The sequence below is a fragment of the Oncorhynchus masou genome, chromosome 14 (assembly GCF_036934945.1).
Source record: "Oncorhynchus masou masou isolate Uvic2021 chromosome 14, UVic_Omas_1.1, whole genome shotgun sequence".
NCBI lineage: Eukaryota > Metazoa > Chordata > Actinopteri > Salmoniformes > Salmonidae > Oncorhynchus > Oncorhynchus masou.
Window position 1 is genome coordinate 21,713,235 of NC_088225.1, and position 25,061 is coordinate 21,738,295.

At 45.3% G+C, this 25,061-nt stretch overlaps 1 protein-coding gene, 1 pseudogene and 1 gene segment (V, D, J or C); all 3 read right to left on the reverse strand.

The window, feature by feature from the left end:
• Positions 1 to 1,360: 1,360 nt before the first annotated feature.
• Positions 1,361 to 19,521, reverse strand: LOC135554519 (uncharacterized). Of its 5 annotated transcripts, none has more exons than XM_064986862.1 (12): positions 19,441 to 19,521; positions 18,988 to 19,281; positions 18,553 to 18,852; positions 15,692 to 16,006; positions 15,236 to 15,532; positions 14,804 to 15,103; positions 11,941 to 12,255; positions 11,485 to 11,781; positions 11,053 to 11,352; positions 3,087 to 3,374; positions 2,768 to 2,919; positions 1,361 to 2,364 (listed from the first exon to the last, which is right to left on the reverse strand). In XM_064986862.1, the coding sequence occupies exons 2-12, from the start codon at positions 19,268 to 19,270 to the stop codon at positions 2,356 to 2,358; spliced, it is 2,856 nt and encodes a 951-aa protein (XP_064842934.1). In that variant the 5' UTR covers positions 19,271 to 19,281; positions 19,441 to 19,521; the 3' UTR covers positions 1,361 to 2,355. The 5 variants fall into 5 exon arrangements, with proteins under 5 accessions (XP_064842934.1, XP_064842936.1, XP_064842932.1 ...); XM_064986864.1 differs by having other exon boundaries at positions 11,488 to 11,781; positions 15,239 to 15,532; positions 18,985 to 19,281; XM_064986860.1 differs by having other exon boundaries at positions 15,239 to 15,532; positions 18,985 to 19,281.
• Positions 19,522 to 22,261: 2,740 nt separating this feature from the next.
• Positions 22,262 to 23,477, reverse strand: LOC135553833 (immunoglobulin epsilon heavy chain-like). The segment is given in 3 exon segments: positions 22,262 to 22,628; positions 22,753 to 23,091; positions 23,411 to 23,477. Coding segments are annotated over 3 exon segments (711 nt in total).
• A 542-nt stretch (positions 23,478 to 24,019) lies between these two features.
• Positions 24,020 to 25,061, reverse strand: part of LOC135554533 (Ig mu chain C region membrane-bound form-like) — a 526,132-nt pseudogene continuing 525,090 nt past the window's right edge.

The following is a 25,061-nucleotide window of genomic DNA, read 5'->3' on the forward strand; positions in this document are numbered from 1 at the left end:
CCCCTGTCGCCAGCCCCTTGGCACGTCAGTTGGCAACATGCTGTGACTCCGTCCCGGCAACAGTGTCACAGCGTTGGTCTTCAGCCACGGCGGTCTGAGCCAATCAGAGCACTTACGATGTGAACTCCGTCTCTTCCCTCCCAGATGTGAATTCCTTCAAACCCTCCAGACATACATACACTCACACTCACAGATATTCTTGCTGACATATGCAGACATTTTGAGAATAACTGTCTCTTCCTCTGTATTCGTGGGTACCTTCCCTGAATGCAGTCAGCTAATATTTTCAGTTGTTTGCCGAACTGTGAGCATCTGCATACAGACCAGTGACCATTGCCACACATGGGAAATGTACCAGCCCACAGTCAGATGCACCCCAGTCTTGTAGCGTCCTCTAGTGGGCAACAATGGTGTTACAGTGATGAAACAAGGTGCATGACAGCAAACGGGGAGATATTGTATTTAATTAACACAAGCTGTCTCCGATCTGGTTGTTCGTGTGTGTGTGTGTGTGTTGGGGGGCTCACCTAAGCCAGGGGAGGCTGATCTACAAATACTATTCCCTGCCAAATAATAGGCTTTGTGTGATTAAGATTCACAGAGATATGCCTCCCCTGGCTAAGGTGAATCCCCCCACCAAATACACACCGCACAACAAGACTGTGATTGATTGATTGGAGAAAGCTTGTATCAATTAAATAACTTTTCCTAGGGTTTTCTACCAGCAGCAAACCCAGTGTATCATGTTGGAAATTCTAGTAAAAAGTACCAGAAAAACAACAACCAAAAAGCATGGTCCTACTTATGTGGTCTTTTTGTCATGCCCTGGTCAAAATATATTGTGTTTGTCTTTATTTATTTGGTCAGGCCAGGGTGTGACATGGGTTTATTGTGGTGTGTTTTGTCTTGGGGTTTTGGGTGTGTGGTTTAGTGGGGGTGTCTAGCATAGTCTATGGCTGTCTGGAGTGGTTCTCAATCAGAGGCAGGTGTTTATCGTTGTCTCTGATTGGGAACCATATTTAGGCAGCCATATTCTTTGAGTATTTCGTGGGTGATTGTTCCTGTCTCTGTGTTTGTTGTCACCAGATAGGCTGTATAGGTTTTCGTTCCATTTGTTGTTTTTGTATAGTTCATTTTTCATCCGTCATTAAACATGTCTCAAAAATAACACGCTGCATTTTGGTCCACTTCTCCTTCGACAGACGAGAACCGTTGCACTTTTAATGTTTTTCTCTATATGTATTTATATCAAATCACATATGAAACATGATTTTTATCTTTATTAATGGTATAAACATTTTAAGATAATTTAGAAATGATAAACTACAAATAACACACAAGAGGGAGGAGGACAAAGTAGGTTGTTTGAAATAATGTTTTATTATCAGCAGATAATTCAGCAATTACTGGTGTCTAAATACTTCATTATAGAGAGTAATGGTCGGCCTTATTTAATCGAGGTTAAACATCCATTTTGTTTTATATCTCTGCTCAAAAATTCTATAACGCATTAGCAAGAGATGAGAGCAAGTAAGCGCACCACCACATTGTCTGTCCTAGTGGGGGAATAAAAACAAGAACACTTCCCTGTCATCAAACACTTCCCTGTCGCTTCCCTGTCATCAAACACTTCCCTGTCACTTCCCTGTCACTTCCCTGTCATCAAACACTTCCCTGTCACTTCCCTGTCACTTCCCTGTCATCAAACACTTCCCTGTCACTTCCCTGTCACTTCCCTGTCATCAAACACTTCCCTGTCATCAAACACTTCACTGTCACTTCCCTGTCACTTCCCTGTCATCAAACACTTCCCTGTCATCAAACACTTCCCTGTCATCAAACACTTCCCTGTCACTTCCTTGTCACTTCCCTGTCACTTCCCTGTCACTTCCCTGTCATCAAACACTTCCCTGTCATCAAACACTTCCCTGTCATCGAACACTTCCCTGTCACTTCCCTGTCATCGAACACTTCCCTGTTTCTTCCCTGTCACTTCCCTGTCATCAAACACTTCCCTGTCATCAAACACTTCCCTGTCATCAAACACTTCCCTGTCACTTCCTTGTCACTTTCCTGTCACTTCCCTGTCACTTCCCTGTCACTTCCCTGTCATCAAACACTTCCCTGTCATCTAACACTTCCCTGTCACTTCCCTGTCATCTAACACTTCCCTGTCACTTCCCTGTCATCAAACACTTCCCTGTCATCTAACACTTCCCTGTCACCAGCTACAGGAAACCGTAAGTAATTAAATCTATGCAATTTTCTAAAGAAACAAATGGTTTCATTTCCAGTTGAACTCCTAGGGATCTATCATATAGTGTCCTGAAGTCATCAGGAAGTGTCCTGAAGTCATCATTTTGTCTGAAAAAAAGAAAAATATAGGTAAGTATAAGTTGTGAAAACCTTGTAATGCTTTTTTATATTCAAAATGTAACTGTGGCGTAACCAGCAATAACATGTGAGTAAGTGTGATAATGAGGTTGCAGTGACATACAAAATACAAAAAAACAACAACATATAGCCTCGGGGTAGACCCATTAGATTGATATTGAACATGAGGATAATCTGAATACCCTCTGTGTGGGATGACATTCAATGTCTGAAACTCAACAGGTGCTTCAACATATCATCAATGCAGTAAAGACACACTGGGACATAAGAATGCATTCTTATATTTATTGTTTTACGCTAATCGCATAAACATATATTGCACTTCAAAGCTAAGCAGTGAAAACTTGTGAGGTGGTTATATCCTCCCTCTCACCTTGACCAGAGTGACTATGAAGCTGTAGAGGAGGGAGATGAGGAAGAGGACCAGAAAGCTGCAGGCCATGTTCCAGTTCTCCTCTGCAGTGTCCGCCAGAATGGGATCAGACCTGTTCTCGTCAAAGAAGACACCCTCCACCTCAAGGATCTCTACTCAAAAGGAAAGAAGGAGATTTTCATTGAGAAAGTGTTGCAGAAACAGGCTAGCCTGGAATCCAAACTGTAATGCTCTACTACAATGATGAAAGAGGCTAGAAAGAGGCTAGCACCAGGAAAATGTTATTGTATCAGAATTGAGTGAATAGACAGACAGACACCTGGTTTGGATATGTTCAGGGCCAGAGTCTGGGTGGTGTGGGTCACCCTGCAGGTGTAAACAGCCCCCGGTGTCAAATCCTGGTGTGCCAGGCTCAGGTGGCTCCTGATGCCGAACTTTCCTCCTGGTGCCCTGTAGGGGGTGCTAGTGTTGTTGTTCCACAGCTCTGTGACGTTGTCCAGCAGCCAGGTGATGTTGATGTCTGAAGGGCTGAAGCCAAGCACCAGGCAGACGAGCTCACTGGGATCCTGGAGCAGGGTTGCTGTTGGTGCGGAGGGGGTCACTGAGCCTGGAGAGAGAGAGATAGCGAGAGTCATGGAAGGAGAGACTGGAGTGGATGAGACTGGGGAGAGAGGGGGCTGTATGACTGATAGTCTGGAAGAGAAACTGGGTGGATAGAGGGGGGGCTGCATGACTGATAGTCTGGGAGGGGAGAGAGGGGGCTGCATGACATAGTCTGAGAGAGAAACTGAGTAGAGCATGGATGCTGGATCAGGACTGGAACTGGGGTAATGGTATTTGATCATGGGAAAACTAGGTTGGAGTCATTCAAACTCGTTTTTCAACCACTCCACACATTTCTTGTTAACAAACTATAGTTTTAGTCGGTTCGGACATCTATATCTACTGCTGGAGGAAACAGATACAAAAGTATCTATATCCACAGTAAAACGAGTCCTATATCAACATAACCTAAAAGGCCGCTCAGCAAGGAAGAAGCCACTACTCCAAAACCACCATAAAAAAAGCCAGACTACGATTTGTAACTGCACATGGGGAGAAAGATCATACTTTCTGGAGAAATGTCCTCTGGTCTGGTGAAACAAACATAGAACCCGGTTCCGGGTTGGAGCGAGCGGTCGCATCTACACTTCGGTCCGCAGGTAGTATAACTTTTCATTACATTTTCATTACATTTCATTATAGTACAACGGTTTGATTTGTCTAATCTTAGCAATTTCTTCTTAGCTAGCTACATAGCCGTCTTTGTATCAAAGATAATTGCGTAATTATCGTATTTCGTCGTCCTAACGTAGTCTACACTGCTATCTGCCCAGCAGCTAGCTAACGTCCACCGTCTACCAGCACTGTAGAAACTATTACACTCAACTGAACGACTCGATTAGTGTAGTGTTAGTTAGCTACATAGTTGTCTTTGCTGTCTTCGTATCCAAGATAATTGTGTAGTTTAGAGTGTGTAGACTTAGAGTGATTATCTTAATTTACCGAGGTTAGCTAGCCAGCTATTTGTCGACCTTAACGTAGGAGATACTGCTAGCTAGCTAGCCAACAGCTAGCCAACGTCTACCGAATAGAACTTCAACAACCCGGTCAACATTCCGCTTCGCTCCACAGGTAGTATCACATTTTCATTTCACTTCATTACAGAACAACGGTTTGATTTGTTTGATCGTAGCTAGCTAGCTACATAGCCGTCTTTGTATCTAAGACAATTGTGTAGTCTAGAGCGATTTTCTAGGTTAGCTAGCCAGCTATTGTTGTTCTTTTAACATAACGTAACGTAATCAACACTGCTAGCTAGCCAGCTAGCCCCCGAATAGCAGCACTGTAGAAACTATTACACTCGACGGAACGACTTGATTAGTGTAGTGTCAACAACGCAGCCACTGCCAGCTAGCCTACAAAGTCAACAACGCAGCCACTGCCAGCTAGCCTACTCCAGCAGTACTGTATCATTTCAATCATTTTAGTCAATAAGATTCTTGCTACGTAAGCTTAACTTTCTGAACATTCGAGACGTGTAGTCCACTTGTCATTCAATCTCCTTTGCATTAGCGTAGCCTCTTCTGTAGCCTGTTAACTATGTGTCTATCTATCCCTGTTCTCTCCTCTCTGCACAGACCATACAAACGCTCCACACCGCGTGGCCGCGGCCACCCTAATCTGGTGGTCCCAGCGCGCACGACCCACGTGGAGTTCCAGGTCTCCGGTAGCCTCTGGAACTGCCAATCTGCGGCCAACAAGGCAGAGTTCATCTCAGCCTATGCCTCCCTCCAGTCCCTCGACTTCTTGGCACTGACGGAAACATGGATCACCACAGATAACACTGCTACTCCTACTGCTCTCTCTTTGTCTGCCCACGTGTTCTCGCACACCCCGAGAGCTTCTGGTCAGCGGGGTGGTGGCACCGGGATCCTCATCTCTCCCAAGTGGTCATTCTCTCTTTCTCCCCTTACCCATCTGTCTATCGCCTCCTTTGAATTCCATGCTGTCACAGTTACCAGCCCTTTCAAGCTTAACATCCTTATCATTTATCGCCCTCCAGGTTCCCTCGGAGAGTTCATCAATGAGCTTGATGCCTTGATAAGCTCCTTTCCTGAGGACGGCTCACCTCTCACAGTCCTGGGCGACTTTAACCTCCCCACGTCTACCTTTGACTCATTCCTCTCTGCCTCCTTCTTTCCACTCCTCTCCTCTTTTGACCTCACCCTCTCACCTTCCCCCCTACTCACAAGGCAGGCAATACGCTCGACCTCATCTTTACTAGATGCTGTTCTTCCACTAACCTCATTGCAACTCCCCTCCAAGTCTCCGACCACTACCTTGTATCCTTTTCCCTCTCGCTCTCATCCAACACTTCCCACACTGCCCCTACTCGGATGGTATCGCGCCGTCCCAACCTTCGCTCTCTCTCCCCCACTACTCTCTCCTCTTCCATCCTATCATCTCTTCCCTCTGCTCAAACCTTCTCCAACCTATCTCCTGATTCTGCCTCCTCAACCCTCCTCTCTTCCCTTTCTGCATCCTTTGACTCTCTATGTCCCCTATCCTCCAGGCCGGCTCGGTCCTCCCCTCCCGCTCCGTGGCTCGACGACTCATTGCGAGCTCACAGAACAGGGCTCCGGGCAGCCGAGCGGAAATGGAGGAAAACTCGCCTCCCTGCGGACCTGGCATCCTTTCACTCCCTCCTCTCTACATTTTCCTCCTCTGTCTCTGCTGCTAAAGCCACCCTCTACCACTCTAAATTCCAAGCATCTGCCTCTAACCCTAGGACGCTCTTTGCCACCTTCTCCTCCCTCCTGAATCCCCCCCCCCCCCTCCTCCCTCTCTGCAGATGACTTCGTCAACCATTTTGAAAAGAAGGTCGACGACATCCGATCCTCGTTTGCTAAGTCAAACGACACCGCTGGTTCTGCTCACACTGCCCTACCCTGTGCTCTGACCTCTTTCTCCCCTCTCTCTCCAGATGAAATCTCGCTTCTTGTGACGGCCGGCCGCCCAACAACCTGCCCGCTTGACCCTATCCCCTCCTCTCTTCTCCAGACCATTTCCGGAGACCTTCTCCCTTACCTCACCTCGCTCATCAACTCATCCCTGACCGCTGGCTACGTCCCTTCCGTCTTCAAGAGAGCGAGAGTTGCACCCCTTCTGAAAAAACCTACACTCGATCCCTCCGATGTCAACAACTACAGACCAGTATCCCTTCTTTCTTTTCTCTCCAAAACTCTTGAACGTGCCGTCCTTGGCCAGCTCTCCCGCTATCTCTCTCAGAATGACCTTCTTGATCCAAATCAGTCAGGTTTCAAGACTAGTCATTCAACTGAGACTGCTCTTCTCTGTATCACGGAGGCGCTCCGCACTGCTAAAGCTAACTCTCTCTCCTCTGCTCTCATCCTTCTAGACCTATCGGCTGCCTTCGATACTGTGAACCATCAGATCCTCCTCTCCACCCTCTCCGAGTTGGGCATCTCCGGCGCGGCCCACGCTTGGATTGCGTCCTACCTGACAGGTCGCTCCTACCAGGTGGCGTGGCGAGAATCTGTCTCCTCACCACGTGCTCTCACCACTGGTGTCCCCCAGGGCTCTGTTCTAGGCCCTCTCCTATTCTCGCTATACACCAAGTCACTTGGCTCTGTCATAACCTCACATGGTCTCTCCTATCATTGCTATGCAGACGACACACAATTAATCTTCTCCTTTCCCCCTTCTGATGACCAGGTGGCGACCGCATCTCTGCATGTCTGGCAGACATATCAGTGTGGATGACGGATCACCACCTCAAGCTGAACCTCGGCAAGACGGAGCTGCTCTTCCTCCCGGGGAAGGACTGCCCGTTCCATGATCTCGCCCTCACGGTTGACAACTCCATTGTGTCCTCCTCCCAGAGCGCTAAGAACCTTGGCGTGATCCTGGACAACACCCTGTCGTTCTCAACTAACATCAAGGCGGTGGCCCGTTCCTGTAGGTTCATGCTCTACAACATCCGCAGAGTACGACCCTGCCTCACACAGGAAGCGGCGCAGGTCCTAATCCAGGCACTTGTCATCTCCCGTCTGGATTACTGCAACTCGCTGTTGGCTGGGCTCCCTGCCTGTGCCATTAAACCCCTACAACTCATCCAGAACGCCGCAGCCCGTCTGGTGTTCAACCTTCCCAAGTTCTCTCACGTCACCCCGCTCCTCCGCTCTCTCCACTGGCTTCCAGTTGAAGCTCGCATCCGCTACAAGACCATGGTGCTTGCCTACGGAGCTGTGAGGGGAACGGCACCGCAGTACCTCCAGGCTCTGATCAGGCCCTACACCCAAACAAGGGCACTGCGTTCATCCACCTCTGGCCTGCTCGCCTCCCTACCACTGAGGAAGTACAGTTCCCGCTCAGCCCAGTCAAAACTGTTCGCTGCTCTGGCCCCCCAATGGTGGAACAAACTCCCTCATGACGCCAGGACAGTGGAGTCAATCACCACCTTCCAGAGACAGCTGAAACCCCACCTCTTTAAGGAATACCTAGGATAGGATAAAGTAATCCTTCTCACCCCCCCCTTAAATGATTTAGATGCACTATTGTAAAGTGGCTGTTCCACTGGATGTCATAAGGTGAATTCACCAATTTGTAAGTCGCTCTGGATAAGAGCGTCTGCCAAATGACTTAAATGTAATGTAAATGATAATGACCATCGTTACGTTTGGAGGAAAGGGAGTGGGGAAGCTGCCATTACAGCCGGGGGGGGGGCTGCGAACTTAAATCAGTTCTACCTAATTTCTATCAACATGTCAAATGTGCAACCAGAGGGAAATACATTCTAGATCAACTGTACTCCACACACAGAGACGCGTACAAAGCTCTCCTTTGCCCTACATTTGGTAAATCTGACCACAATTTTATCCTCCTGATTCCTGCTTGCAAGCAAAAATTAAAGCAGGGAGCACCAATGACGAGGTCTATAAAAAAGTGGTCAGATGAAGCAGATGCTAATCTACAGGACGGTTTTGCTATCACAGTCTGGAACATGTTCCATGATTCTTCCGATGGCATTGAGGAGTTCACCACATCAGTCCCTGGCTTTATCAATAAGTGCATCGAGGATATCGTCCCCACAGTAACTGTACGTACGTACCCCAACCAGAAGTCATGGATTACAGGAAACATTCGCACTGAGCTAAAGGGTAGAGCTGCCGCTGTCAAGGTGTGGGACTCTAACCCGGAAGCTTATGAGAAATTCCTCTATGCCCTCTGATGAACCAACAAACAGGCAAAGCGTCAATACAGGGCTAAGATTGAATCGTACTACACCGGCTCTGATGCTCGTCTTATGTGTCAGGGCTTGCAAACTATTTAGCCTACAAAAGGCGCGAGCTGCCCAGTGACACGAGCCTACCAGACGAGCTAAATCACTTCTATGCTCACTTCCAGGCAAGCAAAACTGAGGCATGAATGAGAGCATCAGCTGTTCCGGACGACTGTGTAATCACACTCTCCGTAGCCGACGTGAGTAAGACCTTTAAACAGGTCAACATTCACAAGGCTGCGAGGCCAGAAGGATTACCAGGATGTCTGCTCCGGGCATATGCTGATCAACTGGCAGGTGTCTTCACTGACATTTTCAACATGTCCCTGATTGAGTCTGTAATACCAACATGTTTCAAGCAGACCACCATAGTCCCTGTGCCCAAGAACACAAAGGCAACGTGCCTAAATGACTACAGAACTGTAGCACTCATATCCGTAGCCATGAAGTGCGTTGAAAGGCTGGTCATGGCTCACATCAACACCATTATCCCAGAAACCCTAGACCCCACTCCAATTTGCATACTTCCCAAACAGATCTATGGATGATGCAATCTCTATTGCACTCCACACTGCCCTTTCCTACCTGGACAAAAGGAACACCTATGTGAGAATGCTATTCATTGACTACAGCTCAGAGTTCCACACCATAGTACCCTCAAAGCTCATCACTAAGCTAAGGATCCTGGGTCTAAATACCTCCTTATAAGCTGAATCCTGGACTTCCTGACGGGCTGCTCCCAGGTGGTGAGGGTAGGTAGCAACACATCTGCCACACTGATCCTCAACACTGGAGTCCCCCTGTGGTGCATGCTCAGTCCTTTCCTGTGCTCCCTGTTCACTCACAACTGCATAGCCAGGCACAACTCCAACACCATCATTAAGTTTGCAGACGACACGACAGTGGTAGGCCTGATCATGGACAACGACGAGACAGCCTATAGGGAGGAGGTCAGAGACCTGCCTGGTGGTGCCAGAATAACAACCCATCCCTCAATGTAACCAAGACTAAGGAGATAATTGTGGACTACAGGAAAAGGAGGACCGAGCACACCCCCATTCTCATCGACGGGGCTGTAGTGGAGCAGGTTGAGAGCTTCAAGTTCCTTGGTGTCCACATCAACAACAAACTTGAATGGTCCAAAGACACCAAGACAGTCGTGAAGAGGGCATGATAAAGCCTATTTCACCCCAGGAAACTAAAAAGATTTGCCATGGGTCCTCAGATCCTCAAAAGGTTCTACAGCTGCAACATCAAGAGCATTCTAACTGGTGGCATCACTGCCTGGTGCAGCAATTGCTCGGCCACCGACCGCAAGGCATAACAGAGGTGAGTGCCTATGGCCCAGTACATCACTGGGGCTAAGCTGCCTGCCATCCAGGACCTCTACACCAGGCGGTGTCAGAGGAAGGCTCTAAAAATTGTCAAAGACCCCAGTCACCCCAGTCTTAGCCTGTTCTCTCTACTAGCATGGTAAGCGGTACCGGAGTGCCAAGTCTAGGACAAAAAGGCTTCTCAACAGTTTCCACCCCCAAGCCAATAGACTCCTGAACAGGTAATCAAATGGCTACTCGGACTATTTGCATTGTGTGCCCCCCCAACCCCTCTTTTACGCTGCTGCTACTCTCTGTTTATCATGTATGCATAGTCACTTTAACTATACATTTATGTACATACTACCTCAATTGGCCCAACCATCTGTGCCCCCGCACATTGGCAAACTGGGCTATCTGCATTGTATCCTGCCACCTGCCACCAGCCACCCACCACCCGTCACACGCCAACCCATCTGTTACGCTACTGCTACTCTAAGTTTATCATATATGCATAGTCACTTTAAAATATCTACAAGTACAAACCTCCTCAATCAGCCCGACTAACCGGTGTCTGTATGTAGCCTCGCGACTGTTATAGCCTAGCTACTGTTATAGCCTCGCGACTGTTATAGCCTAGCTACTGTTATAGCCTCGCTACTGTTATAGCCTAGCGACTGTACATAGCCTCGCTACTGCTATTTTTCAATGTATTTTTAATGTTGTTTTTCTTTCTTTACTTACCTATTCTTCACTGAATACCTTTTTTGCACTGTTTGTTAGAGCCTGTGAGTAAGCATTTCACTGTAAGGCATTTCACTGTAAGGTCTACTACATCTGTTGTATTTGACGCACGTGACAAAAAAACTGTTTTGATTTGATTTGCTGTGTTGTCATGTGTTGCTGCCTTGCTATGATGTTGTCTTAGGTCTCTCTTTATGTAGTGTTGTGTTACCTCTCTTGTTGTGATGTGTGTTTTGTCCAATATTTATATATTATTTATTTATTCATTTTTAAACCCAGACCCCATCCCCACAGGAGGCCTTTTGCCTTTTTGGTAGGTCGTCGTTAAATAAAGGTTCAATAAAATAAAATAAAAATATATGATCACGAAGTTCCATGCTAACCTTTAACATTACTGGTCTTCTCTGTGGAGTTGAAGCAGCGATGTTCAGCTCTGCATGTTATTGTGTTCAGGGTTTTCCATTGGCTTGAGGGAAGAGTCAGGTTACTGCTGATGCTCTGAGTTGTCCTGCTGGCCTGGTTCACTGGGGTCCTACTGGTTGGGTGTTTTCCATCCAGAAGCCAGGACACTTTGGCGTCATACGCAGAGTGGACCACACATGTAGCTGTTACCTCAGTCTGTGTCATCACTGTCCTGAATCTGGGGGTCTCCAGGTGGATGGATGGAGTAGACGAGGGAAAAGCTGAGACCAAAACAGATGAGTGTGGAGATAAAATCGTAAAATAGTGTTTTATACTCCAATGTAATTAGGTTATGATTTATGACTTTTTAAGTAAACTTTAAACAGGTAAGGCACTTCTGTAAGTTTACAAACTACCTGTGCATAAACTGGTGCTCTTCCTGACAGTTTTCTGAAGATCTTTGTCATCTACCTCACAGATGAAGTCCTTCCCCTCATTCCACTCCTGCTGTGTTACTGTGATATGACTGGTTAGTGCCACATGTCCGTCTTCTCCCATCCTTATCTCATTGTCTGCTGCAGACCTCTGTTCAGACCCAGAGAGCCACTTGATTTTAGGGTTGAAGCCCCACCCAGAACATATGAGTTTCTGGGTCCCTGAGCCAGACGGCTCCTCACTGGGTACTAGAAGGAGTTCCATGGACAGTTCACCTGGAAAGAACACCATTTCATTTTTCCATTTTAGCCCTGGAGTGCTGAATGAATATCATGCAACAAATAATGGAAACATAATTTCATGTAGGTAGGCATTTCTACATTTTCAAGCATTTGAGAAGGTATAATTGGGTCAGATGAGAGAAGTTCACTCACTAAAAAGCTTGACTTTGGAGCTAGACACCAAGCTGTTGGAGAAACCTTGGTTAACTTTACAGGTGAAAGTGTTGTCTGTATTCCAGTGTGATTTGGGGATAGAGAACCGTCTGGTGAGGGAATGGGGGCCATTGGAGGCAGGCAGATCCACATACTGTTTCTCAGGGAAATCAACCCCATTGGACTGAAAGGTGACGTAGAGGTCACTGGAGGAGAGTTGTGTGATGGCACACTCCAGCACAGCACTGTCTCCCTTCAGTAACTCTGGGAGAGACCTCCTGATCAGAACTGTGGTAGTGCTGCTCACTGCAGGTCCTGGAGAACACACACACACAGAGGAGAGGGGTAAACAGGAGAAAGGAACACTGATCTGGCTTCAGTGTCAATAATCTCTACTTTTTATGGGGGAGGACAGAAGAATACTGCACGTTTTGCTGTACTTCTCTTTGTATATATCTTCATTCAAAGATTCAATCATGGACACTCTTACTGACAGTTGTGGCTGCTTTGTGTGATGTATTGTTGTTTCTAACTTCTTGCCCTTTGTGCTGTGGTCTGTACCCAATAATGTTTGTACCATGTTTTGTGCTGCTACCATGTTGTGTTGCCACCATGTTGTTGTTATGTTGTGTTGCTACCAATGGCGCAGGAAGAAATGGCAGCTGTTTTAAATGGCAGCTGACAAAAATCAGTTAACCACCTAACTGAGGAAATCAATTTACCCATGCGCAACACCCTAGATGCAGTTGTACCCCTAAAAACTAAAAACATTTCTCATAAGAAACTTGCTCCCTGGTACACAGAAAATACCCGAGCTCTGAAGCAAGCTTCCAGAAAATTGGAACGGAAATGGAGCTACACCAAACTGGAAGTCTTCCGACTAGCTTGGAAAGACAGTACCGTGCAGTACCGAAGAGCCCTTACTGCTGCTCGATCATCCTTTTTTTCTAACTTAATTGAGGAAAATAAGAACAATCCAAAATTCCTTTTTGATACTGTCACAAAGCTAACTAAAAAGCTGCATTCCCCAAGAGAGGATGGCTTTCACTTTAGCAGTGATAAATTCCTGAACTTTTTTGAGGAAATGATCATGATTATTAGAAAGCAAATTACGGACTCCTCTTTAAATCTGCGTATTCCTTCAAAGCTCAGTTGTCCTGAGTCTGCACAACTCTGCCAGGACCTAGGATCAAGAGAGATGCTCAAGTGTTTTAGTACTATATCTCTTGACACAATGATGAAAATAATCATGACCTCTAAACCTTCAAGCTGCATACTGGACCCTATATTCCAACTAAACTACTGAAAGAGCTACTTCCTGTGCTTGGCCCTCCTATGTTGAACATAATAAACGGCTCTCTATCCACCGGATGTGTACCAAACTCATTAAAAGTGGCAGTAATAAAGCCTCTCTTGAAAAAGCCAAACCTTGACCCAGAAAATATAAAAAACTATCGGCCTATATCGAATCTTCCATTCCTCTCAATTTTTTTTTAGAAAAGTCTGTTGCGCAGCAACTCACTGCCTTCCTGAAGACAAACAATGTATACGAAATGCTTCAGTCTAGTTTTAGACCCCATCATAGCACTGAGACTGCACTTGTGAAGGTGGTAAATGACCTTTTAATGGCATCAGACCGAGGCTCTGCATCTGTCCTTGTGCTCCTAGACATTAGTGCTTAGTGCAAACTTTCTACTTTTAAACTCGGACAAAACAGAGATGCTTGTTCTAGGTCCCAAGAAACAAAACTATCACAGACTACAAAGGGAAGGACAGCCGCGAGCTGCCCAGTGACACGAGCCTACCAGACAAGCTAAATCACTTCTATGCTCGCTTTGAGTCAAGCAACACTGAGGCATGCATGAGAGCATCAGCTGTTCTGGACGACTGTGTGATCACACTCTCCATAGCCGACGTGAGTAAGACCTTTAAACAGGTCAACATTCACAAGGCTGCGGGTTCAGCAGGATTACGTGGACATCTGCTCCGTGCATATGCTGATCAACTGGCAGGTGTCTTCACTGACATTTTCAACATGTCCCTGATTGAGTCTGTAATACCAACATGTTTCAAGCAGACCACCATAGTCCCTGTGCCCAAGAACACGAATGCAACCTGCCTAAATGACTACAGACTACAGAACTCACGTCCGTATCCTTGAAGTGCTTTGAAATGCTGGTCATGGCTCACATCAACACCATTATCCCAGAAACACTAGACCCAGTCCAATTTGCACACCGCACAAACAGATCTACAGATGATGCAATCTCTATTGCACTCCACACTGCCCTTTCCCATCTGGACAAAAGGAACACCTATGTGAGAATGCTAGAATGCTTGGAGAATTCAACACCATAGTACCTTCACAGCTCATTACAAAGCTAAGGATCCAGGGACTCAACACCTCCCTCTATTACTGGATCCTGGACTTCCTGACGGTCTGTCCCCAGATGGTGAGGGTAGGTAGCAACACATCTGCCATGCTGATCCTCAACACTGGAGCCCCCAGAGGTCCGTACTCAGTCCCCTCCTGTACTCCCTGTTCACCCACGACTGCATGGCTTGGCACAACTCAACACCATCATTAAGTTTGCAGACGGCAGAACAGTAGTAGGCCTGATCACGGACAACGACAGCCTATAGGGAGGAGTCAATTTAACCATATCTACATGTACATACTTCCTCAATCAGCCCGACTAACTGCTGTCTGTATGTAGCTACGCTACTGTTATAGCCTCGCTACAAAAGTCTTTTTACTGTTATTTTTCTTCCTTTACTTACCTATTGTTCACTGAATACATTTTGTTGCACTGTTTGTTAGAGCCTGTAAAATACAAATATGATCACAAAGTTCCATTCTAACCTTTAACATTACTCGTCTTCTCTGTGGAGTTGAAGCAGCGATGTTCAGCTCTGCATGTTATTGTGTTCAGGGTTTTCCATTGGCTTGAGGGAAGAGTCAGGTTACTGCTGATGCTCTGAGTTGTCCTGCTGGCCTGGTTCACTGGGGTCCTACTGGTTGGGTGTTTTCCATCCAGAAGCCAGGACACTTTGGCGTCATACGCAGAGTGGACCACACATGTAGCTGTTACCTCAGTCTGTGTCATCACTGTCCTGAATCTGGGGGTCTCCAGGTGGAGGGATGGAGTAGACGAGGGAAAAGCTGAGACCAAAACAGATGAGTGTGGAGATAAAATCGTAAAATAGTGTTTTATACTCCAATGTAATTAGGTTATGATTTATGACTTTTTAAGTAAACTTTAAACAGGTAAGGCACTTCTGTAAGTTTACAAACTACCTGTGCATAAACTGGTGCTCTTCCTGACAGTTTTCTGAAGATCTTTGTCATCTACCTCACAGATGAAGTCCTTCCCCTCATTCCACTCCTGCTGTGTTACTGTGATATGACTGGTTAGTGCCACATGTCCGTCTTCCCCCATCCTTATCTCATTGTCTGCTGCAGACCTCTGTTCAGACCCAGAGAGCCACTTGATTTTAGGGTTGAAGCCCCACCCAGAACATATGAGTTTCTGGGTCCCTGAGCCAGACGGCTCCTCACTGGGGACTAGAAGGAGTTCCATGGACAGTTCACCTGGAAAGAACACCATTTCATTTTTCCATTTTAGCCCTGGAGTGCTGAATGAATATCATGCAACAAATAATGGAAACATAATTTCATGTAGGTAGGCATTTCTACATTTTCAAGCATTTGAGAAGGTATAATTGGGTCAGATGAGAGAAGTTCACTCACTAAAAAGCTTGACTTTGGAGCTAGACACCAAGCTGTTGGAGAAACCTTGGTTAACTTTACAGGTGAAAGTGTTGTCTGTATTCCAGTGTGATTTGGGGATAGAGAACCGTCTGGTGAGGGAATGGGGGCCATTGGAGGCAGGCAGATCCACATACTGTTTCTCAGGGAAATCAACCCCATTGGACTGAAAGGTGACGTAGAGGTCACTGGAGGAGAGTTGTGTGATGGCACACTCCAGCACAGCACTGTCTCCCTTCAGTAACTCTGGGAGAGACCTCCTGATCAGCACTGTGGTAGTGCTGCTCACTGCAGGTCCTGGAGAACACACACACACAGAGGAGAGGGGTGAACAGGAGAAAGGAACACTGATCTGGCTTCAGTGTCAATAATCTCTACTTTTTATGGGGGAGGACAGAAGAATACTGCACGTTTTGCTGTACTTCTCTTTGTATATATCTTCATTCAAAGATTCAATCATGGACACTCTTACTGACAGTTGTGGCTGCTTTGTGTGATGTATTGTTGTTTCTAACTTCTTGCCCTTTGTGCTGTGGTCTGTACCCAATAATGTTTGTACCATGTTTTGTGCTGCTACCATGTTGTGTTGCCACCATGTTGTTGTTATGTTGTGTTGCTACCAATGGCGCAGGAAGAAATGGCAGCTGTTTTAAATGGCAGCTGACAAAAATCAGTTAACCACCTAACTGAGGAAATCAATTTACCCATGCGCAACACCCTAGATGCAGTTGTACCCCTAAAAACTAAAAACATTTCTCATAAGAAACTTGCTCCCTGGTACACAGAAAATACCCGAGCTCTGAAGCAAGCTTCCAGAAAATTGGAACGGAAATGGAGCCACACCAAACTGGAAGTCTTCCGACTAGCTTGGAAAGACAGTACCGTGCAGTACCGAAGAGCCCTTACTGCTGCTCGATCATCCTTTTTTCTAACTTAATTGAGGAAAATAAGAACAATCCAAAATTCCTTTTTGATACTGTCACAAAGCTAACTAAAAAGCCGCATTCCCCAAGAGAGGATGGCTTTCACTTTAGCAGTGATAAATTCCTGAACTTTTTGAGGAAATGATCATGATTATTAGAAAGCAAATTACGGACTCCTCTTTAAATCTGCGTATTCCTTCAAAGCTCAGTTGTCCTGAGTCTGCACAACTCTGCCAGGACCTAGGATCAAGAGAGATGCTCAAGTGTTTTAGTACTATATCTCTTGACACAATGATGAAAATAATCATGACCTCTAAACCTTCAAGCTGCATACTGGACCCTATATTCCAACTAAACTACTGAAAGAGCTGCTTCCTGTGCTTGGCCCTCCTATGTTGAACATAATAAACGGCTCTCTATCCACCGGATGTGTACCAAACTCATTAAAAGTGGCAGTAATAAAGCCTCTCTTGAAAAAGCCAAACCTTGACCCAGAAAATATAAAAAACTATCGGCCTATATCGAATCTTCCATTCCTCTCAATTTTTTTTAGAAAAGGCTGTTGCGCAGCAACTCACTGCCTTCCTGAAGACAAACAATGTATACGAAATGCTTCAGTCTAGTTTTAGACCCCATCATAGCACTGAGACTGCACTTGTGAAGGTGGTAAATTACCTTTTAATGGCATCAGACCGAGGCTCTGCATCTGTCCTCGTGCTCCTAGACATTAGTGCTTAGTGCAAACTTTCTACTTTTAAACTCGGACAAAACAGAGATGCTTGTTCTAGGTCCCAAGAAACAAAACTATCACAGACTACAAAGGGAAGGACAGCCGCGAGCTGCCCAGTGACACGAGCCTACCAGACAAGCTAAATCACTTCTATGCTCGCTTTGAGTCAAGCAACACTGAGGCATGCATGAGAGCATCAGCTGTTCTGGACGACTGTGTGATCACACTCTCCATAGCCGACGTGAGTAAGACCTTTAAACAGGTCAACATTCACAAGGCTGCGGGTTCAGCAGGATTACGTGGACATCTGCTCCGTGCATATGCTGATCAACTGGCAGGTGTCTTCACTGACATTTTCAACATGTCCCTGATTGAGTCTGTAATACCAACATGTTTCAAGCAGACCACCATAGTCCCTGTGCCCAAGAACACGAATGCAACCTGCCTAAATGACTACAGACTACAGAACTCACGTCCGTATCCTTGAAGTGCTTTGAAATGCTGGTCATGGCTCACATCAACACCATTATCCCAGAAACACTAGACCCAGTCCAATTTGCACACCGCACAAACAGATCTACAGATGATGCAATCTCTATTGCACTCCACACTGCCCTTTCCCATCTGGACAAAAGGAACACCTATGTGAGAATGCTAGAATGCTTGGAGAATTCAACACCATAGTACCTTCACAGCTCATTACAAAGCTAAGGATCCAGGGACTCAACACCTCCCTCTATTACTGGATCCTGGACTTCCTGACGGTCTGTCCCCAGATGGTGAGGGTAGGTAGCAACACATCTGCCATGCTGATCCTCAACACTGGAGCCCCCCAGAGGTCCGTACTCAGTCCCCTCCTGTACTCCCTGTTCACCCACGACTGCATGGCTTGGCACAACTCAACACCATCATTAAGTTTGCAGACGGCAGAACAGTAGTAGGCCTGATCACGGACAACGACAGCCTATAGGGAGGAGTCAATTTAACCATATCTACATGTACATACTTCCTCAATCAGCCCGACTAACTGCTGTCTGTATGTAGCTACGCTACTGTTATAGCCTCGCTACAAAAGTCTTTTTACTGTTATTTTTCTTCCTTTACTTACCTATTGTTCACTGAATACATTTTGTTGCACTGTTTGTTAGAGCCTGTAAAATACAAATATGATCACAAAGTTCCATTCTAACCTTTAACATTACTCGTCTTCTCTGTGGAGTTGAAGCAGCGATGTTCAGCTCTGCATGTTATTGTGTTCAGGGTTTTCCATTGGCTTGAGGGAAGAGTCAGGTTACTGCTGATGCTCTGAGTTGTCCTGCTGGCCTGGTTCACTGGGGTCCTACTGGTTGGGTGTTTTCCATCCAGAAGCCAGGACACTTTGGCGTCATATGCAGAGTGGACCACACATGTAGCTGTTACCTCAGTCTGTGTCATCACTGTCCTGAATCTGGGGGTCTCCAGGTGGATGGATGGAGTAGACGAGGGAAAAGCTGAGACCAAAACAGATGAGTGTGGAGATAAAATCGTAAAATAGTGTTTTATACTCCAATGTAATTAGGTTATGATTTATGACTTTTTAAGTAAACTTTAAACAGGTAAGGCACTTCTGTAAGTTTACAAACTACCTGTGCATAAACTGGTGCTCTTCCTGACAGTTTTCTGAAGATCTTTGTCATCTACCTCACAGATGAAGTCCTTCCCCTCATTCCACTCCTGCTGTGTTACTGTGATATGACTGGTTAGTGCCACATGTCCGTCTTCCCCCATCCTTATCTCATTGTCTGCTGCAGACCTCTGTTCAGACCCAGAGAGCCACTTGATTTTAGGGTTGAAGCCCCACCCAGAACATATGAGTTTCTGGGTCCCTGAGCCAGACGGCTCCTCACTGGGGACTAGAAGGAGTTCCATGGACAGTTCACCTGGAAAGAACACCATTTCATTTTTCCATTTTAGCCCTGGAGTGCTGAATGAATATCATGCAACAAATAATGGAAACATAATTTCATGTAGGTAGGCATTTCTACATTTTCAAGCATTTGAGAAGGTATAATTGGGTCAGATGAGAGAAGTTCACTCACTAAAAAGCTTGACTTTGGAGCTAGACACCAAGCTGTTGGAGAAACCTTGGTTAACTTTACAGGTGAAAGTGTTGTCTGTATTCCAGTGTGATTTGGGGATAGAGAACCGTCTGGTGAGGGAATGGGGGCCATTGGAGGCAGGCAGATCCACATACTGTTTCTCAGGGAAATCAACCCCATTGGACTGAAAGGTGACGTAGAGGTCACTGGAGGAGAGTTGTGTGATGGCACACTCCAGCACAGCACTGTCTCCCTTCAGTAACTCTGGGAGAGACCTCCTGATCAGAACTGTGGTAGTGCTGCAGGGACCCGCTCACTGCAGGTCCTGGAGAACAGACACACACAGAGGAGAGGGGTAAACAGGAGAAAGGAACACTGATCTGGCTTCAGTGTCAATAATCTCTACTTTTTATGGGGAGGACAGAAGAATACTGCACGTTTTGCTGTACTTCTCTTTGTATATATCTTCATTCAAAGATTCAATCATGGACACTTACTGACAGTTGTGGCTGCTTTGTGTGATGTATTGTTGTTTCTAACTTCTTGCCCTTTGTGCTGTGGTCTGTACCCAATAATGTTTGTACCATGTTTTGTGCTGCTACCATGTTGTGTTGCCACCATGTTGTTGTTATGTTGTGTTGCTACCAATGGCGCAGGAAGAAATGGCAGCTGTTTTAAATGGCAGCTGACAAAAATCAGTTAACCACCTAACTGAGGAAATCAATTTAACCATGCGCAACACCCTAGATGCAGTTGTACCCCTAAAAACTAAAAACATTTCTCATAAGAAACTTGCTCCCTGGTACACAGAAAATACCCGAGCTCTGAAGCAAGCTTCCAGAAAATTGGAACGGAAATGGAGCCACACCAAACTGGAAGTCTTCCGACTAGCTTGGAAAGACAGTACCGTGCAGTACCGAAGAGCCCTTACTACTGCTCGATCATCCTTTTTTTCTAACTTAATTGAGGAAAATAAGAACAATCCAAAATTCCTTTTTGATACTGTCACAAAGCTAACTAAAAAGCCGCATTCCCCAAGAGAGGATGGCTTTCACTTTAGCAGTGATAAATTCCTGAACTTTTTTGAGGAAATGATCATGATTATTAGAAAGCAAATTACGGACTCCTCTTTAAATCTGCGTATTCCTTCAAAGCTCAGTTGTCCTGAGTCTGCACAACTCTGCCAGGACCTAGGATCAAGAGAGATGCTCAAGTGTTTTAGTACTATATCTCTTGACACAATGATGAAAATAATCATGACCTCTAAACCTTCAAGCTGCATACTGGACCCTATATTCCAACTAAACTACTGAAAGAGCTGCTTCCTGTGCTTGGCCCTCCTATGTTGAACATAATAAACGGCTCTCTATCCACCGGATGTGTACCAAACTCATTAAAAGTGGCAGTAATAAAGCCTCTCTTGAAAAAGCCAAACCTTGACCCAGAAAATATAAAAAACTATCGGCCTATATCGAATCTTCCATTCTCTCAATTTTTTTTAGAAAAGGCTGTTGCGCAGCAACTCACTGCCTTCCTGAAGACAAACAATGTATACGAAATGCTTCAGTCTAGTTTTAGACCCCATCATAGCACTGAGACTGCACTTGTGAAGGTGGTAAATGACCTTTTAATGGCATCAGACCGAGGCTCTGCATCTGTCCTCGTGCTCCTAGACATTAGTGCTTAGTGCAAACTTTCTACTTTTAAACTCGGACAAAACAGAGATGCTTGTTCTAGGTCCCAAGAAACAAAACTATCACAGACTACAAAGGGAAGGACAGCCGCGAGCTGCCCAGTGACACGAGCCTACCAGACAAGCTAAATCACTTCTATGCTCGCTTTGAGTCAAGCAACACTGAGGCATGCATGAGAGCATCAGCTGTTCTGGACGACTGTGTGATCACACTCTCCATAGCCGACGTGAGTAAGACCTTTAAACAGGTCAACATTCACAAGGCTGCGGGTTCAGCAGGATTACGTGGACATCTGCTCCGTGCATATGCTGATCAACTGGCAGGTGTCTTCACTGACATTTTCAACATGTCCCTGATTGAGTCTGTAATACCAACATGTTTCAAGCAGACCACCATAGTCCCTGTGCCCAAGAACACGAATGCAACCTGCCTAAATGACTACAGACTACAGAACTCACGTCCGTATCCTTGAAGTGCTTTGAAATGCTGGTCATGGCTCACATCAACACCATTATCCCAGAAACACTAGACCCAGTCCAATTTGCACACCGCACAAACAGATCTACAGATGATGCAATCTCTATTGCACTCCACACTGCCCTTTCCCATCTGGACAAAAGGAACACCTATGTGAGAATGCTAGAATGCTTGGAGAATTCAACACCATAGTACCTTCACAGCTCATTGCAAAGCTAAGGATCCTGGGACTCAACACCTCCCTCTATTACTGGATCCTGGACTTCCTGACGGTCTGTCCCCAGATGGTGAGGGTAGGTAGCAACACATCTGCCATGCTGATCCTCAACACTGGAGCCCCCCAGAGGTCCGTGCTCAGTCCCCTCCTGTACTCCCTGTTCACCCACGACTGCATGGCTTGGCACAACTCAACACCATCATTAAGTTTGCAGACGGCAGAACAGTAGTAGGCCTGATCACGGACAACGACAGCCTATAGGGAGGAGTCAATTTAACCATATCTACATGTACATACTTCCTCAATCAGCCCGACTCGGACAAAACAGAGATGCTTGTTCTAGGTCCCAAGAAACTACGCTACTGTTATAGCCTCGCTACAAAAGTCTTTTTACTGTTATTTTTCTTCCTTTACTTACCTATTGTTCACTGAATACATTTTGTTGCACTGTTTGTTAGAGCCTGTAAAATACAAATATGATCACAAAGTTCCATTCTAACCTTTAACATTACTCGTCTTCTCTGTGGAGTTGAAGCAGCGATGTTCAGCTCTGCATGTTATTGTGTTCAGGGTTTTCCATTGGCTTGAGGGAAGAGTCAGGTTACTGCTGATGCTCTGAGTTGTCCTGCTGGCCTGGTTCACTGGGGTCCTACTGGTTGGGTGTTTTCCATCCAGAAGCCAGGACACTTTGGCGTCATACGCAGAGTGGACCACACATGTAGCTGTTACCTCAGTCTGTGTCATCACTGTCCTGAATCTGGGGGTCTCCAGGTGGATGGATGGAGTAGACGAGGGAAAAGCTGAAAGGAAAACAGATGGAGAATTCACAAGACTTTTAGATTTGGATTGTTACTATGTTTTCAATTGTACACTTTTCTATACCCATCCTCTGGCCCAATACACAGTTCTGTCACTGAAACCCACCTGAGCAAATACTGGTGGTCCTGGAGACTGGTGTTCCTGTAGGTGGTCCTTGTGCTGCATTGTGGATGGCCTTGCATGTGACCTCTGACCCTTGAGTCCATTGGCTCCGGTCCAGCTCCAGCTGGCTGTTCAGGCTGAATGTGTTCTCCTCACCTTCTACACTCTGCAGCTTCCGCTGGACTGGAGATGTGGTCACAGTCTTGTCATCCAGCAGCCACTCCACACTCAGCCTGTCAGGGTAGAACCCACTCAGGATGCAGAGGATTCCCACCTTCGATCCTACCTCCAGTTCCTCCCAGAGAGGATACAGTGTGATATTTGGAGGAATGACCCGCTGCACTAATACAAAGTGGAAGGAGGAGGAAAATTCAGGGCCACTTTTGACTTTTAAATTTTTTTCCGATTTGGTGATTAACAAGATGTAAGCCAAAGTCAGATTGTAAACTTTTAATCAAATTCTTCATACCTTTTTATATGCAGTTTAAAGTAACCCCAATCTATGAAAACCAGGCCTGGGCTGAGTGTAATGACTTTTAACATAACCTAGATGGCGCTATGGACCTATTAGGTAGCTGGCTGGCTGGGCACTGAGAACTGGTAATGGTAGTGGTCAGATGTGGAGTTGGAGGGTTGTGAATCACAGGTGTTAGAGCAGGACAGGCCTCAGCGAACAGGGAATGCAGCAGGCGGAAGCGAGGGGTAACACCCTGGTCCCAAAAAAGCATCCCAAAAAACAGAAGTGAAACATGTTGAGCAACCGTGTGTATTAGAAGCCAGGTGTGTGTCTCCTTCTGCTTAAGGAAATCAGTTGTCATTTGCATGTTTCTGAGCTCTCTGCATGAAGAGTTCTCTTCTATATTTCTGTTATGTAACTTCTTACCACTCGGTGTTACACTTTCGTTGTTTTGACAACCCATCAACCTATTTCTGAATAGTTTGCATACCAAGTTTAGCAAGGCCCACTGATTCCAGATGTGTTCATGCAGAACCCAGTGTGCAAACAACCTCCAGCAAAAATAAGATGTAGATTACTTACTGTAGATTCATCCACACATCACAACAGCCACGCAGTTCTAAAATAACTTTTAAATAACGTATACTAATGTAACTGTAATTAATAAATGTGTTTCTTCAATGTTTATAATATATTATAATGCATCATCCTAGCTGCATTTTCTTTCTAATGAATGGAGAAATGCTAAGGGAAGAACAATACACTGTTGTTCACTTGAGTTACACTTTTATTATCTTAATAGTTTAAAAAGGCACAATGAAATATTTACAAATCTAACCTCTACATTTGAACTATTCAAACAAAATCAACAATAAAGACAAGCAGGAGAACAGTTACATGTATTGTATCCATTCATATACTGTATTGTAAGTATGAAAAGTAATATCTTCTTCAAGTACTTCAAACTCAGTTTCTTCATTTCACCTGAAATAAGAAGCAAACATTTGTTCACTTAAATTTACATTTACATTTAAGTCATTACTTACAATAATTGTGACATCTATTTAGATGCAATTATTATTTTTGTTAGCTGAGACTTCAAAATGACTTGTGTAATTAACTATACTTATATATAATATAACTATTAGGCCTATATAATAATATAGTTATAATGTAAGTTATATATATAATATATTTAGGTTATTACTGTATTCCCTCTCACTAGTATGCCTCTTGCAAAGAATTGCAACACACAAAATAGTCCTATGTGTACATTCATGTCTTGCTAGAATCTGTTCATGTTGCTACTGAAAGTTCTACCACGCATACATGGATTGTTTGTTTGAATGTGGATCCATACAGACTATGGAACTTTCAAAACCAAAATGTCTTCCTTTCCCACTACTCTTCCCACACTACGGTCATGGCTAGAAGGGATACAGCTTTTGTCAAGTTAACTATATTTTTGCATTTTAGCTCACCCTAACCTCTTTCCTAACTTTATCCTAATTCTCCTAACCTGCTACGTTAACTCTCCTAACCTGCTGCGGCTGGTAGCCTAGTGGTTAGGGAATTGGGTCAGTAACCGAAAGGTTGCTGGTTTGAGTCCCTGAGCTGACAAGGTAAAAATCTGTTGTTCTGCCCCTGAGCAAGGAAGGCAGCTAACCCACATTTCCCTCAGCTCTGAAAATGTGGATGTTGATTATGGCAGCTCCCTGCACCTCTATGATTCAGAGGGGTTGGGTTAAATGTGCAAGACAACTGACTAGGTATCCCCGTTTCCCCTAACCTGCTACAAAAAAGTCAAATCTGACAAAAGCTTATCCCATTTAGTAAAAACTCCAGATTCCCAACA

Bases quoted from the DNA above. Each gene is read 5' to 3' on its own strand.
- LOC135554519 (XM_064986859.1), bottom strand. From the start codon at position 19,270: ATGGAACTCCTTCTAGTCCCCAGTGAGGAGCCGTCTGGCTCAGGGACC. The intron at 15,533-15,691 runs GTGAGTGAACTT...TGTTCTTTCCAG, and splicing joins CTCCAAAGTCAAGCTTTTTA to GTGAACTGTCCATGGAACTC. The intron at 11,782-11,940 runs GTGAGTGAACTT...TGTTCTTTCCAG, and splicing joins CTCCAAAGTCAAGCTTTTTA to GTGAACTGTCCATGGAACTC.